This window comes from Hipposideros armiger, unplaced genomic scaffold, assembly GCF_001890085.2.
Source record: "Hipposideros armiger isolate ML-2016 unplaced genomic scaffold, ASM189008v1 scaffold_74, whole genome shotgun sequence".
Classification (NCBI taxonomy): domain Eukaryota; kingdom Metazoa; phylum Chordata; class Mammalia; order Chiroptera; family Hipposideridae; genus Hipposideros; species Hipposideros armiger.
In genome coordinates, this window is record NW_017731424.1 from 3,834,677 (window position 1) to 3,853,703 (window position 19,027).

General features: G+C 46.2%; 1 protein-coding gene across 16 annotated transcripts in view; it reads right to left on the reverse strand.

Moving 5' to 3' along the window:
• The window catches only part of FGFR2 (fibroblast growth factor receptor 2), a 100,721-nt gene that overhangs the window by 15,695 nt on the left and 65,999 nt on the right, over positions 1-19,027 (reverse strand). For 6 of the 16 annotated variants that reach the window (XM_019642950.1, XM_019642962.1, XM_019642957.1 and 3 more), the window contains 4 exons: positions 15,748-15,950; positions 7,348-7,499; positions 4,404-4,525; positions 1,930-2,040 (listed from right to left, as the gene is read on the reverse strand). In XM_019642950.1, the coding sequence (XP_019498495.1) occupies positions 1,930-2,040; positions 4,404-4,525; positions 7,348-7,499; positions 15,748-15,950 (588 nt within the window). Of the gene's footprint in view, positions 1-1,929; positions 2,041-4,403; positions 4,526-7,347; positions 7,500-15,747; positions 15,951-17,979; positions 18,125-19,027 lie in introns of all 16 variants that reach the window. The other 10 variants (XM_019642964.1, XM_019642961.1, XM_019642954.1 and 7 more) reach the window with 3 other exon arrangements.

Genomic DNA, 19,027 nt, shown 5'->3' on the forward strand with positions numbered 1-19,027 from the left:
GAAAGCAATGGATATCATAAGTTTGTTCCTTCCAGCTCATTTTAACTCGTTTATATACACCTATGTGTCAATAAACAGTGTGTTATTTCAATCACAGAAATGAGTAATAAAGATATATAACTGCAACATGTTTCCCCTACATGCTATCCTTGTGACATCCAGTTAGGCTGATAACAATACATCCCATTCCTTTTAACGGCTACACACAGGAGTACCTCATTTTATTGAGCTTCACTTTACTGCGCTTTCATGGATATAGTTTTTTTCACAAATGGAAGGCTTGTGCAACCCTGAGAAGCACAAGTCTGTCAGCGCCATTTTCTAACAGTGTTGGCTCACTTTGCGTCCCGTGTTGGTAATTCTCGCAACATTTCAAACTTTTCGTTATTATTATACTTGTTGTGGTGATCCGTGATCAGTAATCTTTGATGCTGCAAATGTAACTGTTTGGGGGCGCCATAAACCACCCCCACACAGGATTGAGAACTTAATCAATAAATGGTGTGTGTTCTAACTGCTCTACCAACTGGCGGTTCCCCCGTCTCTCTCCCTCTCCTTGGGCCTCCCTATTCCCTGAGACCCAATACTGAAATGAGGCCAATTAATAACCTTAAAATGGCCTGCTGAGATCAAGGGAAAGGAAGAGTCAATCGATACGGCAAACTTCATTGCTGTCTTTTTTAAAAAACTGCCACAGTCACTCTTGACCATCCACATCGCGGAAAGACCTGCTACCAGCAAAAAGACTACAACTCTCGGAAGGCTCAGATGATGGTTAGCATTTTTTTTAGCAATAAATGCTTTTTAAATTATGGTTAGCATTGTGTTAGACATAATGCTATTGCACTCAACGGACTACAGGCGAGTGTAAACATAACTTTTATATGCACTGGGAAACCAAAAAAATCCATGCGACTCACTTTATTGCGGCGGTCTAGAACCGAACCTGCAGTATGCGCGAGGTATGCCTGTATATTCTGCCACATAAACACACCACTGCATCTACCCATTCCCCTGTGGGTTGCTTCCAGGTCTGGACCATCACTAACAATGTGTAACAAACATTCTTTGTGCACGTCTCCTTATACGCACGTGCAAGCATTTCTCCATGGTCACCTCGGACGAGAGGCCGGCAAACCACAGCCCACAGGCCAAATCCTGCCCACTGCCTGTTTCTGTAATTACACTTTTTTTGGCACACAGCCAGGCCCACTCATTTCTGTGTTGGCTGTGGCTGCCTTCACACTACAACAGCAGAAATAAGTAGTTGCCACAAAGTCGAAAATATTTACAACCATCCTTTACAGAAAAGAGTCTCCTGGTTTACACCTGAAAGAGAAATTGCTGAGGCAAAGATAGGCGTTTTCAACTTCAATAATTATCGTTCAAGCTGACTGCCAAAGTGCCAGGGGGCTCTCAGATGACAGAAGCAGGGGTCTCTCTCCCCTTAAGGAAGGTGATATGTCCCTTCGTACCTCACTCCTCTTTTAAGCTATTCTTGGAAGCCCTTCTGTGGGCGTCTGCTGCTCAGAGCAAGACCTGGCTTCCTCAATCCCCATTTTAAGAGAACTTGTCAACCAAAACATAGGACCTTATTGGGAGAAACTTCTCTTAGTACTCACAAAACAAAAACATAAGGAGACCGCCTTTTTCCAGACACCCTCTAGGCTACGCCCTACAAACAGCAGGGCCCCACAGCCCTCCCATCCAAAGTCGCCCAATACCCATCTTTCCCCCGTCCCTCAGGTACAGTCACAAAGTGCCCTTTGTGTCAGGGCCAGGCACATCTTCCTAGGGGATTTTTAAGAGAACTTTAAACTTGCACTTGAGGTGCCTCTAGGAGCAAACTCAAAAGTCCAACCGATTCCCACATGACGCTAACACTGACCCGTGGAGAATCTGGATGAAAGCCTTTTTCCTGCTACTCACCATCCTGAGTACAGGCTCCGAGGAGATTTATGATATTTTTGTGTTTTCCAATCATCTTCATCATCTCCATCTCTGACACTAGATCAGAAAGGTCCTTCTCCGTGGCATCATCTAGGAACATTAGGTAAATTAAAAATCAGTTTGTTTCTTCTAACACATCGGCTGCTGCGGTTAGTTGCTGAAACCTCAGCTGAAACAGCATGAAATTGAATTTTAGGACCAGAGGAGGCTTTTTCCAGATCATCTCCCCCATCTTCTTGGTGAGGGGGCAGGGAACTACCCTGCTCCATGTCAAATAGCTAATTTGGGGTCCACTAGGTCAGAAGTCAGACCTAGGATATAGGCCTCTGATGCTAAGGCCCATTCTTTTCCAGCAAACCTCATAAACGTGGGGTGTTTAACTCTATCGTGAAGTAATCCCATCTTCCGGCAGTTCCAAGGTGCCTCAGAAAACCACATCGAACTCCATGGTGCCTGAAAACAACTGTGAGGACATCTGGAGAGGAGGTGGCCGGGGCACCTCAAATCACTACAGACTTTCTCCAGACCATATGCTGCTAACTCAAGCCCTCGGAGCCCTGAGAACGTTCACAGGTGGGTTTGGGGGACACCCCGTAACCGCGTACAGAAGTGTGTGGGTGCACATGCATTCTTAGTGGGTGACGGTCCAATTCCTTCTGGGGGCTTCTCAAAGGGATCTGTGATTCCCATCCTAAAAAAATTCAAGTTTTATAAACCTCTGCTCTATCACCTCAGGCAAGAATGGCTTAGGTCCTGCATCCGTAGGCCCATAGTTAGCTTCTAAAAAGTGGCAAGACTTTTCCATGTGCCCCCCGCCCCCCACCACACTTTGAGCTAATTCAATATGGAAAAATCTGGGCTTATTAAAAAAGTGAGCTAAGGGCATGGCTAGGAGCCATGCTGCAAAACCCTTCTGAGTTTCACAAAAGGAAGAGCAACCCAACTGACTGAAGAGTGACATCTGCTCTGACATGTGTGTGGCAGAGTGAGCCCCTGCCGTGCGGGGGGACAGGGGGCCACACCTGTGTCACAGTGCTCAGGGTCTTCTCTCCTCAGGCCTCTGAGCACCCACTGCCTATAAAAAAGGGCATGTCACAAGGGCTCTGAGGTTCGTGTTCTTCTCCATCCTGAACGGAAGGCTGGCCGGGCTGGAACCCGAGAAACAGAACTCCCAGACATCCCTTGCTGCAGTCTCTCCAGGTAACTCTGAGCTCCATAACCCAAAGCGGAAATTCTGCTGCAAGAGACAGGAAGCCTGGGCCTTTCCCTCCACACTCACCCCTGCTTCCTGACCAGGGGTTGCCGAGGCCAGCTTGTGCAGGGCCCACGGAGCACCATACCTGCCACACAGGAAGGCAAGGGCACACAAGGCAGGCCCAGGCTACACAGGACACGGGCAGGAGGCTGCCACTGTGGGTGGAGCCCACACACATCCTCCCCGACATCAAACCCCAAGGTGGGGAGCAGCTCAAAACACCCCGGTTTTCCTTGGGAGCCATTCGATCAATAGCTTTAAAAACCAACATCTTCTTGACTATTTCCAGCCTGCTACTTTCCCTCAGGAAGGCTCACGATGACTATCCCAGGAGAGCCCACAAAAGAAAAGAAAGGCCTAACTCCCAAGTGCCCACAACGTGTCGGGAACCCCATATCCCAGAACAGACCTCTTTGCTCAGACCCGTGGGACAAACTCTACTTGGGCTGTCCTTTCTGAGACCCCTTCCGCTGAATGTATCACGTGACTGTTGCCTGTAACTCCTCCCATAAAAGAATGCCATGGAAGGAAGCAGTTAATGGTTACGAGTTCTTTCCACTCCCTGGACCCAGGCGTGATGCAGGGTTGGCAGGTTAATGCAGAAACGCTCAGGTTCCCATGAATGCCACTCGACGTTGATGTCTCAGGGTAACTGTTTATCCGTCCCAGAGGGCTCTGCACCAGCATCAATCCCGTCAGCGCCTTTTCTGACTCTCCCAGACCAGTGTCATTTCTGCTTCGTTCCTCCCACAGAAGAGAAGGTGCCGCCTCCTCTCCCTACGCCCCCTTGCTCCCCTGCAAAAAGGCCTATTTCCCTTAACTTGTGAATTCAGGTTTGGGCCCAGAAACCGACGTACCGACACACATCAGAATCACCCCACTACATGTGTGCTGGTATCATCTAAGCACAAACAAATAGCGAGGGGGTGAAGAATAGGCGGCTACCGCTTTCTGACACAACGGGCCTTTTTTTTTTTTAATAAATGCACACAGCTCAAGATAAATAGTCTGTCCAAGATGCTGATTTACACTGAAAACTCCTCAACCCCTAGGTCAACTATGTGCTCTCTGACCCCATGCCATGATAGAGTTCACATGCCACAAAAGGAACGTTCTTGCTGAGACTTTCCACCCTGGCCGCAGCTCCGCCTGCCCCGCCCCCACCTCCCCTGCCCTCACCGGGCCCCTCCCCGCTCACCTTTCAGCATCTTCACTGCCACAGTGACCGCTTCCTTGGGCTTCTCCTTGTCGATCCCCACGGCTTCAGCCATGACCACTTGCCCAAAGCAACCTTCCCCCAGGGGTTTGCCCAGCGTCAGCCTAAATGTGTAAATAAGGGATTAGCACACAGCATCTGGTGAAGGGGTCGCAGTGAGGGAAATTCCAGAACTAAATATAAAAATCTTTCAGCGGCTTGCAAAAGCACAGAGCATTTATCATATGGAACTAATGAGACATGGGGTACACGCGCGCTTCAGTATTTTCTTAGTGACGTTTTAGAGAATGTCAATTACTGGCGGAACAGCTATTAAGTTTCACATTTGTATTCTGGGTTTATTTTCTTTACGGAAGGTATCCTTGCTAGTGAGGTGGTCAGCTTTCATAAGTGCTAACAAGGAGGAGCTTTTGATCTTGAGCCAATCGAATACTCGAAGTTCAGAATGCCTGAAAGAACACTGTGAAAGCTGTTCTTATTTTTTGTCTCTGAAGTGATGTCTTTAAAATCGCTATTCTTCAAATACCAATGGATTTTACGGTCACATTTGGGGGCCAAGTTACATGATATGAATCTTAAACACATTTCAAGACATCTCTAATTTTTCACTAAAGGGAAAAAAAATTACAAAAATTGGGGAGGGAATTTTTTTTTGACATAATAGTTTAGAAATCCTATGACTACCCAAAATAATGAAGAAAACCCAAAGTGAACACAACACACTAAATTTCTAAGCTCAGAAGCTCTATACACATCATACTAATAGCCTTCCAGAAACCAGGAGAATGGAGAAGTCTTTGGAGTACATATGAATGTGGTTTATTTCTCTTAAGCATAACACAGCAAAGTACTGAGCTGACCTTAGTGAACAGTATTTATGGGGAATACACAGGTTTGCAAAAGCTAAGCAAAGGCTGAGGGCAACTTGCTGTGCTGAGGTCATTCCATTTCTATGCTGAACTAAAATTTAATATCTTGGCAGAAAATAAACATTTGCGTTGGAAAAATGGCTAATGTACGTCCTATTGCCCTGTTACTACAAGCATAACAATCCTTTCTTTGTATAACTTCTGCCTCCAATCTAATAAACTGCTTCTAAATAGCCTTCATTCATTGGAAATCGGCTCCACCTCCGTTTGTGCTACACACTGTTTGGAAATGCTCAGCACACAGATTTTCCACACTAGGGGTACCCCGGGGTGGGAGCTAACAGCTCAGCACATACAGACTCCCACTGTTGACTGTGGCGTCACAGGTGGCAAAAACCACGGACTGAACCTGAGAGCTGCCATTTCTTACAATATAACCACAGCTCCCCAACTCAGCCCTATAGCTACATAGGAATGTGCTACCAAGGAACTGGGAGGACTGGCAAGAAACACCCTCTTCTCTCTCCACATTCTATAGGTAAAGAAACCATTCTTTGTGTTTTCTCTGATGCCTCACCAGGTAAATCAGTCCTGAATGAATGAATGGTCATCTTATTATGGTACACAAACAAACTGGAAATTAACACTCTAACAGAATGATACCTGGACAGTTATTTGGTCCTAGCTTACGGTGCACATTAATCTCTCTAAATTGGCTGCTGGGAAACAAAAGTGGTGTGGAGCTGTACAAGTCAAAATGACAAGTGTTGTGTAAACTACCTCTCCTTCCAAACAAAGCTTATCATCCAGCCTCTGGAAAAGCTGATCTCCGTAGTATTTCAAAATTTGTGTGTGAGCTCCTTCGATAGTAACTAAACACTTCTCTGACATCATCTCAGGGTGATACTGCAAATGTCAGGAAAACTAGGGTAGCTGTATGGAAGCAAGTCAAGAGCTTATTCCAGCTGATTTGACGCAGATGTGGAGTCAGCCGTTTCCACCTTCCACTATTCTCAAGCTGTTTGGACTCTTAATTACCACAAGAGGTACCCGGACAAGAGAGCTGACGGCCCTTCAGTGACCATCGTACTTCATGCAAGAGGCGGGCCTGGGAATTGGTCCCCGCCTAGAACACAGAGGGCGACTAGCCCAAGATTTGTCCCACTGACTTGCTGAGGTTTGCAGCTCAGCACTCCCAGGTTACCACGGCATGAAGGGAAATGAAAGGGAGGCGAACTCACATGAACCAAGCATTGTGCTCAGTCTTGGGAGGTGTGTACCATGACCTTCATTTTACAGGGATGAAGTTCAGAGCATCACGTAACTCAGGCAAGGTTGCCAGCCACCAGCTGCTACAGCAAGGGTTCAAATCCAGCCCCAAAGAGCCCAAAGGACATGGACTTGAAGCCAGACCAAGAAGGTACACAGCTCCCCGCAATGCCTTCAACAGAGCCCAGGTGGCCACACTTTGACTGAACATCCGATTGGAACATCTCTACATCATCCAGTAAGGGAAATATTATGGACCACAGGAAATTCAATGTCAGTTACCATATCTGAAGCTTTTTGGCCTGATATTACATTAATAACCATTAAAACCAGCAACACTCAGTAAAGATTAAGACAATTTATATCCTACATTAATTTCTCCAAAGAAATGAACTATAGAAAGTCAAATTCTAGTAACCTGAAGGCAGAATGCCAGATCTGTTCTAAAAAACATTAGATTAATTCCACTTTTATTGCATTTGACTGGGTTTGAATTGTCTAGAAAGTTTTTAAAAAATGCTAACAAGGTACCATATTGTTTGGGGACCAGTCATGGCTTAGTAGCTCTGTGTTAAAAGAACTATTTTTTTAAAAAGGGACTAGAGAGACAGAATCAATTCTTTTCTTTTCCAGGAGATGGTTCTTTAGAAATACAATGTCACTCACTCCGGCTGACATCGTCACAGCAAGACCTTTGCAGTTAAGGGTCATCAAAAGAAAATGTCACTCCAATATCCCCATTTATACCTAAGTCTCCATTAGGGGCTGTGCCCAACAGAAGTACTCACTTATCTCTTGGAAACTCCCACTTGGGGTCTTCCGGCAGTTCATACTCAGAGACCCCTGCCAGCATGGGGGTGTCTGCTGTTGAGGACAGGCGTGTTGTTATCCTCACCAGTGGGGTGTTGGAGTTCATGGAGGAGCTGGACTCAGCAGAAACCTGGATACAAAATGCAGAGACACAGATGTAATCCTGGCTCCACCTGAGAAGGCTGGAAGATGGCCAGAGCCCAGCCAGACGGTCAACTCTTAGAAATTCTAGGAAGAAAAGTGGGGGCTGGCCAAACTCACGGATGAAAGACCAAAACCACGGGCTACCATCTCCTCCCATTGATGCAGTACTAGGTCTCATCCGAGTTACATTTTCCTAAGGCCCGGTTTTCAAACAGTATTTGTAGACAGTACCTGTTCAAAATGTAAGTCTTCGCTCGGCCCTAATTCCCCCATACGGTCACTTGAGGAAATAGAGACAGACCCCACAGGCTTCACAGATGCCTCCATTATTATCTGTCTCAGAGCCCTCAATAATCAATCACCCTGCAGACCAGCTCAGATCAGGAATCAAAGTTGTGCTTACGAAATTCCATAAGAACTTGGGGGCTATCAGCAAGTCAACATCTGTTGTCTTTTGAAATGCGAAGAAGAATATCTTTAGGAACTAGCATTAAGATTTGAATGTGGAAGGCATTTGATAGCCCCAACTGCCTTCATTCAAAGCAACCTGACACCCAAGCCCTGGGGGCCATTCCTGCTTCTCCCCCAGTCCTTCTGGGAACCGGCTGATGCCAAGGCCATTCAGTGAAAACCGACTGACTACCTCTTATCAACTACAGTTTCCGATCCTAGTGGATTGAACACATGGGACGAAGAGTCAAGGGAAAGAAAACCACGTCTTTATTCACCATCCCACGGGAAAGCTCCTCTCCTACCTGGCAGCATGTGGGGCTTCGGTGAAGGTTCTCATTTACCCTCACCCATTTCAGTCTGCATCTCATCAAAGGGTCGTTCCGTAAGAATAGCACCTTCCTTGTGCTAGTTTCTATGAAGGAAAACATGTGCAGAGCCCACCTGAAGCCCCCTCTGAGGGTTACTACACAATTTGGTCCATTCATGGGATGCTTGAGCATCGCCTCGCTGTAAACCACGAACAATGCTTTGGCCCAAGATGGTTGGGGTTAAACATAACCTGTCAAAGCCGCCCACCCTGCCCACCTCGCTTCTGTCCCCTGCATGACTGCCCGTGTCAACCATCTTCCCCAGCTGTGCTGACACACACCTTTTAAATCAAGGAGCAAAGACTGAGTGCAGGTGGACAACCTGAGTTGGGATGAACTTTCACAAGGTGGAGCCTGGACCCTTCCCCACGTGGGGCCCAATCTCACTGCAGTGTGCTGACATCAGCTGCAGGGCCCATCAAAGACCATCAAACCTCCAGTTTCCACTGACCACATAAATGTCTCAAGGACCAGATGCAGTGAAGGGCTCAGAAAGATTCAGGAACAGAATTGGCTAAAGATACTTGCCCAAATCCTAACACCCTGTGTCAGGGCCATGTGCTTTGCGTGCAAAAGGAGGCTGGTGTTTTCAAAGACCAAAAAAGTCTTCTGGAAAGTTCTCCCACATGAAGAGGCAAAAATCCCCACTCATGGCTTTAGAACTTCTGCTTGAAGGTCACAGTCAAGAAGATGCAGAAAATCAGCAAGTCGGCCTCACAGTGAGACGAGACAGACCCCCAAAGGTCCAGTCGATTCCCAAGCCGGGACAGTCTCTCAGCGTAGCCGTCATCATGGGATGTGCAGGGTTCCCAGGACCCCACTACAGGTGCATGGTGGGCCGTGGGCAACGGTGAGGAGAAACCCATGGGGAAAAAATGGGGGCACCGTTCTGAGTGAGAAGCCATATCCAGGCTTCTGTGCCTTGTCCTCAAAAAACACTGCACCCAGCAGCAAGGGTTACGGAATAAGATGAGGGAAAGCAGCCTCCCACGGTGAGGTGTGAGAACACGAGCATTTATCATTTTTTCAGGAAGGATATATAAGAGACTTAGCTGTTTGGGGGAGAGAGATTAGGAGTTGAGGGAGGGGCTAGAAAATGTCTCACTTCAGAACTTTCTGGACCATTTGAATTTTATTACCATGCATACGTATCTCTTTCATGTTTTAAAAAAAGTAAATTTTTTAACGATAAAAACATTTTTTAGAATGATAAGGATCTGAACTGAGGCATGTCGGGGGGGGGGGGACGAAGAGCATATGCTTGAGATATACCAACTTCTCAAATGACTTAACAATGATGAGATCATTGCTTCCCTGTGCTACCAGGCTGAACATTGTGGCACCTTCCATGCAGGTACCCCAGTGACTGTCCCCTAGCCAGGCAGCCCACCCAAGCTGTGCCCTTCCTCTGCTAATCATTTATGAGGTGGGACCCTGCCTCGGGGGGGGCAGCATCCTAACCAGCTGCACCCACGGGGGGCTGTGCAGTCTTACTGTCAGGGTCCCCAACCCAGTTCCGACATTTGCAGACTGTGAGAGCTTCAGGAAGTCACCTAACCGTCCTAAACTCAAGATTCCTTATCTGTTAAAAGAAAACTGGAGCGATTCTTGCCGCGCAGCGTTGCTGTGAGGATGAAATGAGGTCACATCTTTAGAGTGTTTAGTGCTGAGCCTAGCACTTGCTAAGAGCTCGCTCAACATTTGCTACGAACACCAGTCACTTTACTTAGCACCTTTTTAGAATCCTGTGCTGCCCAGATCCAAGGGCACTTACGATGGCACCTCCCTCTATGGAAGCGGGAGCCTCTGGCGCCTAAGGGTGTTCCGTAGGTGAGATACTGTCATCCTATGTGCCACGGGGAAGAAACCCAGGATGCGCCTTCCTGGTTTGGAAGGTGAGGCCTTCCGCTCACAGCCAGGATGGGCTGGAGCTCCAGCGAACAAAAGAGCAAACCCAGTAAATAAAGCGTTCAGGGGACAGAGGACATGGGGACAGTCCCAGGACAGGAAGAAAGGTGGACCGTCAGAACGCCCTAATGACAAATATGGCTTAGAGGCAGCTTCAGAACAGAAAAACCAAACCTTCAGTCAGAAGTTAACTGCTCTGCGGCTAACCTATGACCCAAAAGGAATCTTCGCCCACAAACACGTAGCAAAAGTTCACACACATATCCATCTTCTACTAAACAGTCTCTCAACAAGGTTCTCACGTGAAAGCTCGTAAAATGGAAAACCCTGCCAAACGCCGTTGCTGTCATTTTTATTAAAATTTAAAAATTGTGTTTACTGAAAGGATTACTTACGGATATTTAGTTCAGGTTAAGTGTAGAGGTTTAGATTCAATACACAAACCCGGAAAATACTTTTGTGAAAAACGCCAAGGGGGAAAAAAGTAAGAAAATGCCCAAAGTTAAGAAACGATAGATTTCAATCGCTCTGTCTAAGGAGGTATGTCTTAATTTTACCTCCATGCATTTTTATTACGCTTTTAAAATCCCCTCTGGGACTGTAAAGTATGACTGGCTTTCTCTTCACTCCATTTTACTCTGCGAGCTAACGCGTTTCCAGGGCTTGGCAGGCGCTCTCGCAGGCGATGCTTCCATGGTTCGAATGCCATGTTTCACTGAGGTGGCTTCCAGACCATGCCCCTCGAGGAATGCCCACTACCCAACTTCAAATCCTGGGACTAACGCACCACTATCAGGTTATACTTCCCCCCTCCCCTTTTCTTGCACAAAATCATCTTCCCTATCAGATATTCTTTTTCACTTCCAGGGTTTCCTGTTTATCTAACTTAAAAATATTCCATTGATGGTGATAATTAAGTTATCTATACACGATAAACGCTAACACTCTAATAAACTGTCTTCCCAATCCCAAATCCTGGCAGGCACTTTCTCAGCATGTATTTTCACAGTCTCAATTCAGCTTCCTCACTTTCCGGAATCTCTTTACATGTGCCATAAATCAAGCTTTTAACTAAATGTGCTTTTTGTGTATTTCCACAGTACATATGGGAGGTTAAGCAGAGGAAGTGGTTTTTTTTTTTTCTTGTTTCTTTTTCCCCATTCCTTTTTAAATGGCCACCAGGAAACCGTGTTATCTCTTTATACTCGATTAGACTGAACAACTAACTAGCAGGGACCTCACAGAGAACAGAGCAGGCAGAAGTGGTGACGAACATTTGTGTATTTCTTGCTGAGGACTGACAAACACCCCCAGATCACAGCCAGATACAGAAACCCTGACTCTAGGAGACTATGAACTCATGTTCCCAAGCCAGAACATAAGGCTCTGGAGTTAATATTCGTTTGCTAGAACCCCTGCTCACCACTGCCCTCCAGCCACCTCAAGCCGGGTGGTGAGATAAAGGCTCAAGGGGTTGCTGGGGTTGGATTTGTTTCTCCTCAACAGTGAAACTTAAGTAGTTGGGTAGTTTATCAGACACTCACTATTCTCCCCCAAAGTCTCAGAGTTAACCTATCAGAGCAATGGCACGCCAGCCCCGCACAGGCTGGTTCTTCTTAGAGGATCACATCAGCCAAAATCCAGGTCAAATCTTAAACCGTGGTATCTTTTTAGAGGCTGAGAGAACAACCAAATGGGGGCCAGCAAGGGCGAGGTGCCCACACGAAAGGGCAGATTCCAGCCAAGCCATCCATGACCACTCTAATTACCAAAATGTTTTCTGCAACCAATAAGAGCTTTCATTAGACCAGTTGATTGACCAAAATACAGAAAATGTTCTGAGATCATGACGTCTAGCTGCTAGGTAGTAAATGAGCTTCCAGAAGTGGACCTGCCCTTCATGGAATTTGATATGTTTAATAACCATTAATGCACAGCCTCAAGAGCTGACTCTGAATCACACGCCCGCCACGCCCCCTGCGTCGTGGTCCTGCTCATGATGTCCTTGGGAACGTGCCATTTGCCTCAAAGGTATTGTTGTAAAACATGACCTTGATTGCCCTTGATTTTTCTCTGGCTTTCAATCTACCTGTCTCAGCGACCAAGAGGGTGAAACTAGAGTCTGAGAAACAAATAATCCTGCAGCCCCTTTCTGAGACGCCAATGGTGGCGAGAGGGTGTGCACTGCGCACACGTGTCTACCCACCCAGGAGACGGGTTTCTCTGTTTGTGAAAACAGTAAATCTCCATCCCGCCCTATGGAAAACGCTGGCTCCAGAGAAAGAATCTGATGTACTCACTGAAAAACCGATTCAATGAACCCAGCAACGCCACGTGCCTCCTGAACAAATGTCCCCAGTTCCCTATGCACCCCTCCCCACATCTAATGGATGTGTGCAGAACACAAAAAGTGAAGCCCTCTCTAATTTATGGATATGCAAAGTCTGCTTCACATTGGCCACGCTGTCCACTCACAGCCCTGGAGACCTATATGAGAACCAACAAGCTCACAAAAATGCCCCCTCTGGGCTGGCTCTTGCCGGGTCCCTTTACTGGGTGGCAAAGAAGTAGGAGCAGGTGAGCAAGTGGCTGGCACGGTGTCCGGAGCAGGTGCCACCCACCTACCCACCACCAAGTTGTTCGTTTCCCCAAGTATCAAAGCCCATCCGGAGTCTCAAAAAACTCATGGTTCCTGGGAAATGATCACAAGGAATTTCTTCTTAGGTATTGGGAGGAAAATATTTTTGACAAAATAACCTGACATGTCTGTCTTGCACCCATAAGTCTAGTACAGATTAATAAATGTCAAGAAGGAAAAACTCACCCTAGGCTCAAGAAAAAGAACACAATAATCGATTAAGTTGAGTGAAATGTTATGTGTCGGGGTGGGGTGAGGGTCAGGGCCAAGAAGATAAAACTCAGACGCCTTCATAAAGACAATGAATGAGTACTACCTGTGTGACAGAGGAGGCTGGGTAAATGCGGCATGAAAAGTGGCCTCGTAAATGCTTAGAGACAACCCATCCTCAAGGCATCTGATTACAGGCTCACCTGTCGCCAGGTTAAGGCATGCTTGGCATCCCTGTGGTATTTTGTCTTTCATCAACGAATCTGCCGGCCTTTCTGGGGATTTCATTCCAGCTACAGTCCAATAACCCTCTTTTATCCAGTTACCTGATAGGCATCTCCTTCTCCACCGAAGGAGCTGTGCTTCTTAACCAAGCGTTCTTTGTGAAGAATCATGCATCCCGTTCTGACATGTGTGAGGAGCTATAGTGTGTCAACATTCCCCCAAATAAATTACTCTCCCAGAGATTTATTTCTCCAGGGGACTGGTATTTGTCCACTTTCCTCTGCTTCTCTTATACTGCTTGCCCCTACTGAAACACAAGGCAATTGCATTTCTAATGAAGCCCACTCCCTCCGATAACCTTGGAGCCACTGGCGAGGGTGACAGGCCATGTCTTACATGGAGCCTGGGTGAGACAAAGCATTCAGAAGATGATGATGAAAACAAGGAAGGAGAGAGGAGGGGAGAAAACAGGAGGAGGAATCCTAATGTCCCCTTCAGCCACACAAGGAAGTGTGGGAAAATGACCAACTTGGGTGGAGACGGACAATCAAGAAAGGCCTGTCAGCCAGGGAGAAATGAAAATATGACGACTAGGGTTGAGTCAAGGGGGATTTTAAGGGCATCTGCCTCCTTTTATTGAGTAAAAAAAAGAGCACTGTAAAAGCTACAGAAAAAAAAAAGATGATGAAATAATTATGGGACAATGGTCTAGCTACATCAAATTACAGGTTTACTCTAGAAGGTAACATTTTTCCGCTATTAGGGAAAAAAAAAATAGAACTGACACCACCACTCCCTTTTTCAATTCTGTAAGGCCAGGTTGTCAAGATGGTGGCTGTAAGAAGAACCCAGAAGTAACTGGAAAGAAGGGAGGCTGGGTAGGGGTGGCTAGACCACCTGAAGGTCACTGGCCATGTCAGAGTCACCTTAGGACTGGACTCTCCCAGAATCAGCCAAGTGGCCTCATCATTGCTTCCCTGGCCTCAAATGATAGTGGTGTCATTTTAATAACAATGGTGTTCTTGGTTGTGGGAGTGACTCAATAGACACCTTTTCCCCCCTCAGTCTTAATACAATTTGAGCTTTCACCTACACTGGACACACATTCCAAATGCTATCCTCAGCCTTCATGAAAAAAGATCTGCTTGAAACATGGCTTCAAAGAAGTCAACAAGGACCCACTCAGCCCAGAGTTTGGAGCTGGGTTGAGAACAGCCAGCTCGGAGCCAAAGCTGCTGCTGACCAGCTGGTGCCTAATCCTTCCTAATGCCTTGTCCAGAAAATGTCATCGCCACCTTAAGTCCAGGGAGGGGTGAGGCTGGGATCAGCCCAGAGTCTCTCAAAGTCCATTTCAGAATCACCTGAGTATTTGCTTAAAATGAAGACTCCTGGCCCCATTCAAGTCCTACAGAACCAGAATCTCTGGGACTGCGACTAAGGACTGCAATTTTAACAAGCACCCTGTAAATTCTACTAAAATACACACTGAAGTAGAGCCAGTGTTAGTTGTTTTTACTTGGCTGTTTCAAGAAAAAAAAAATACCTTTACTGAAACCAAGTTCCAAATAGTTTTGGAAACGCTTTGCATTCACCTCTGCCTTCCCCTTCCATCTTCGTGAACAAAGAGGAAAGAGACAACACACTTTCTGTCCCACTCAGCTTTGCAGGGCTTTGATTTGAGGCAGAGGTGTAGGCGCTATCTTGCCCCATCTCCCCAAAGCAAAATGAAGCCCATCAGGAGGCACATACAAGCAAAAAGGAACCACCAAAGACCAAGCTCAGGTTAACAACCTGTTGCCTACTCAATATAGCTATCATTCTAGCACCGATCCACAGCCACACTCGTGAACGACTAACAATAACATAATACATGCATACAATTCTATTTTAAGAATCAGAGAAGTCGAGCCAAAATTCAGTTTGGCGAAAACATCCTGGGCCGATTTAAATCAAGGAGTAGCTCGGATTCAACTCCGGGGCATAGGTTTCTGACCTCGATTTAAAAAAATTAAGTCAAAGGGAACTAGAGTCCCTCCCTTTCCAACTAATGGCATAAGCCTGTCTCCAAAAAAGCATTAAATCACAGGGGACAACAGTGGCCTAGCTTCAAAGGGACCGCTGCACTTGGGTCTCATCAAACACACAAGGGCCCTGCCTCCCCATGTTATTTTCAGTCCTGCTGATTAGCTCTCTGAGTCTCACACCCTCGTGCTTTCTTGCCCTGGGAACTTGATTCGATTGACCCCATGGACACATGAGGACTGGACTCTCCAAGCCCCAAACACTAATTGGATGGCTACGAAGAAGCACATCGGAACCCATCACACTGAGAAGCTCACAGAAGTAGGTGGCATCCGATCAGAGGGAAGGACCCAAGAGCTGGCTGGGGCATGCGGGAGGGGTAAATTTCTTCAAACTCTTTATCTACTTTCTGTTACCTGTCTCCGCAAGGGGATGCGCTTGGTCAGCTTGTGCACAGCTGGCTGGCTGCTGAAGTCTGGCTTCTTGGTCGTGGTCTTCATTCGGCACACAATGACGGTCACCACCATACAGGCGATTAAGAAGACCCCTATGCAGTAAATGGCTATTTCCAGGTAGTCTGGGGAAGCTGTGATCTCCTTCTCTCTTACGGGAGCTGGAGCGTAGATCGCAGGGGAGGAACAGATAAGCAGGCCACAGAGTTAGGACACTGGATTGGTGAGTCCTGGCATAACTAAAGGAAGCAAAAGGCAACAACCATTCACAAGGATGGGCTTCCCGGTGACTCAGCGCTGTAGAGTGGCGTGGGCCTTGGGCCCGCCATGCAACTCTCCTGAATGAAGGTGAGTAACCAAGGGCTCCTCGCTTTACCACCAGGGCCCGGGCTCTACTATCTCTAGCCTCAGTAGGCCTCTGCAATCCAGTGACCGTGACAGATCGGCTGCCACCAGGGCACAAAGGGCAGGCTACGAGACCACCTTCTGTTAGCCATTTGGGCAAAATATAATAGGACAGCCAACTGCACCCTTAACAAAAGGAATGTCTTCCACGATGGTCTCTGATGCAAACCAAATAAAAAATTCTTAAATATGAACAAGGACCACTTTTGTTTCTGAAGGGACAGTGCCTCAGTCTTATTTGAGTAAGCTTGTACAAAGTTGACAGGGTGACTTACCCCAGATGAACACAGTTCCATGTGAAATGAAATAAGTATTCATCTAGTAGGCTGGCCCAAAAAAATGTCCAATTTCTTAATATATATATATTTCAACTAAATACACAAATCATGTACTGTAAAGACTGAGTTGTTTGTAATATAGAATTATTATGCCTGCACCATAAAACATTTGTAATATTCCTTAATGAATAGCCATTTAAATTTTTGTGTACTGGTTATACAGCACAACTTTTCTCTTAAAGAAAAAAAATAGAAACGGAATGGCATGTGAGTACACATATAATTGCTTCAGTTAGAATGTTCTTATAGCAACTTCTAGCAATGCCTGCTCCCTCCTTACTCCTCCCTTGTCAATCTACAAGCAGTGTATTTCCAAATAGTATTTTTCTCAAACTTCATGTTTAGTTAATGGGCTAGTGCTGTCAGGCAAATGGGTTAAGAAGTGCCAATGAGGCCCTTGCAGAATGCAATACTAGAAGTAAAAGCAAGCTCACTGTAAGAGGCCTCTCATTGTTTCAAAGCACATATTCACGGAGCAGATTTGCAACAAAAGGAAAAATGGATGCAATAGTAGCACTTAAAGCTTACACATTTTTAAATCATAAAAATACTTGTAAGACAGTCAAAACTCTCAGCAGCACAGCACAAAATGAAATAATCCGTTTATTTTTACTAGATATAAACTAAGCATGCAGGTAGGCACCATACGCTAAACATAAGGAATTAATAACTGGAGCAGAGCATCATGAGCTAGCAAACCACAGTCTGTGCAGTTTCACAAAGGAAATGACAACAGAGGCAGCAACATCGACGTAGACACTGACGGTCAGGAAAGTTCGACTAAGGCAGAGACATCGATTAAAGGTTCAGACAGCAGCAATATTTAGGCAACAGGGCTTTGCTGATGTTGATTTCTCCATAGGGCAGAAATAACATCGAGCCCGAGATGGCAAGAGCATGCTTTGCAGTAAAAGCCAACTGAGAGTCCATTCTGGCGTCACATGCAGCAAGCCACCGATTCCCAAGGAAGGTACCACACTGCTTCTGTACACCCTACACGCAGAGGTGCTTCTCCCCAGGCACCTTGACATCCATCCATTTACATCACATTAAAAATAGAAAGTGGAGTAAAAGGACAAATGGGATCTTAGCAAAACGGAATTTGAAATGAGGAAAAATTACTTTGAATTTTACAAAGTAATTTCAACGTAAAAGAGAACTGGGGATGGGCGAATTTATACATTGACTCAATGACTCACTAAAAACATAAGATCCCTTTGGGTTTTCAGGGTGAAATTTCACTTGATCATAAATGTGAGTGGGGGGATCTCATTGTACGTGAATTTCCAAGGCAACTTTCTTATCCCTGGGGGATGATTTTAAACATTTTACAAAAATCTTTATACAAGGATAAAAGGTTCCATTTCTGAGAACAGAAGCTGTGTTAATTTCATAGCAATCAACCACGAAAAGGGAAAAAACCATGGAGAGAAAGAGCAGTATATACCTGGCAGAACTGTCAACCATGCAGAGTGAAAGGATATCCCAATAGAATTACCCGCCAAGCACGTATATTCCCCAGCATCCTCAAAAGTTACATTCCGAATATAGAGAACCTCAATCTCTTTGTCCGTGGTATTAACACCGGCGGCCTAGAAAACAAGGGAAGCAAGAGAAAAGGCTAGACGACACAGGAATAATTGTGGAGGGGGCCATGGAACCATGAGGCGTCACACCGGGGGCTCCGGTGGGTGCTGGCCACCGGAAGATTCCGACTGCAGCCCATCCACAAAGCCCACAACCGAGAGACACTGAGCGACACTGAGCAGCTCACCTCCACAGGCCCATCACCACACCAGCTTCACCACCTAGACATGCATGCAATCAAACACATGGAAAAATCAGCCCACAGAGATCCGCTCTCTCAGCCACTGGTTTGCTTTGCTTTGGATTTAGGATGGTTTTCCAAAAGGGTAGGACCCAGAAGTCCGGGATGGGTTCTGGTTCTGTTGGCTGCAGATTCCCACCTTGAGAAAAGGATAGTTCTGTTTCAATTACTGTGCTGTCAACCACAACACTGCAGAGAAGCCCACGCGGGCATCTTGCACGTCCTTCTGGCCCTGTGGGAACCAACCGGGGTGAAGGGTCCTATTGGTTACCAGGCTCGGGTGATTTCTACTCCTGCATAACCATCTTGACTTACATGGCATTGAAAAAAATGGAAGCAAGCATGACCTTGGTAGCAACAGAACTGGGCTTTTTTGTGTTTTCTTTTTTTAATACAAACATTTGAATGTTAGTCATGACAAACTAAGAATGTTAACCTGCTGCCTTCGGTAGCTTCCAGCAGTACATTCATTAAATGGACTTCCCCCGAATTTGGGAGAGCAAGGTCAAGGGCAATTAGCTCATAAGTAGTGGTTACCCAACCAAGGAAATGATGCTTTGTCGGACAAATTACACCATACCAATATTTCTCTGAAAAACTCTGGAGCAGAAGGAGGTATGAGTTCTGTTGATGGGAAATGCCACCAACTAACAGGCATGCAGCTGTG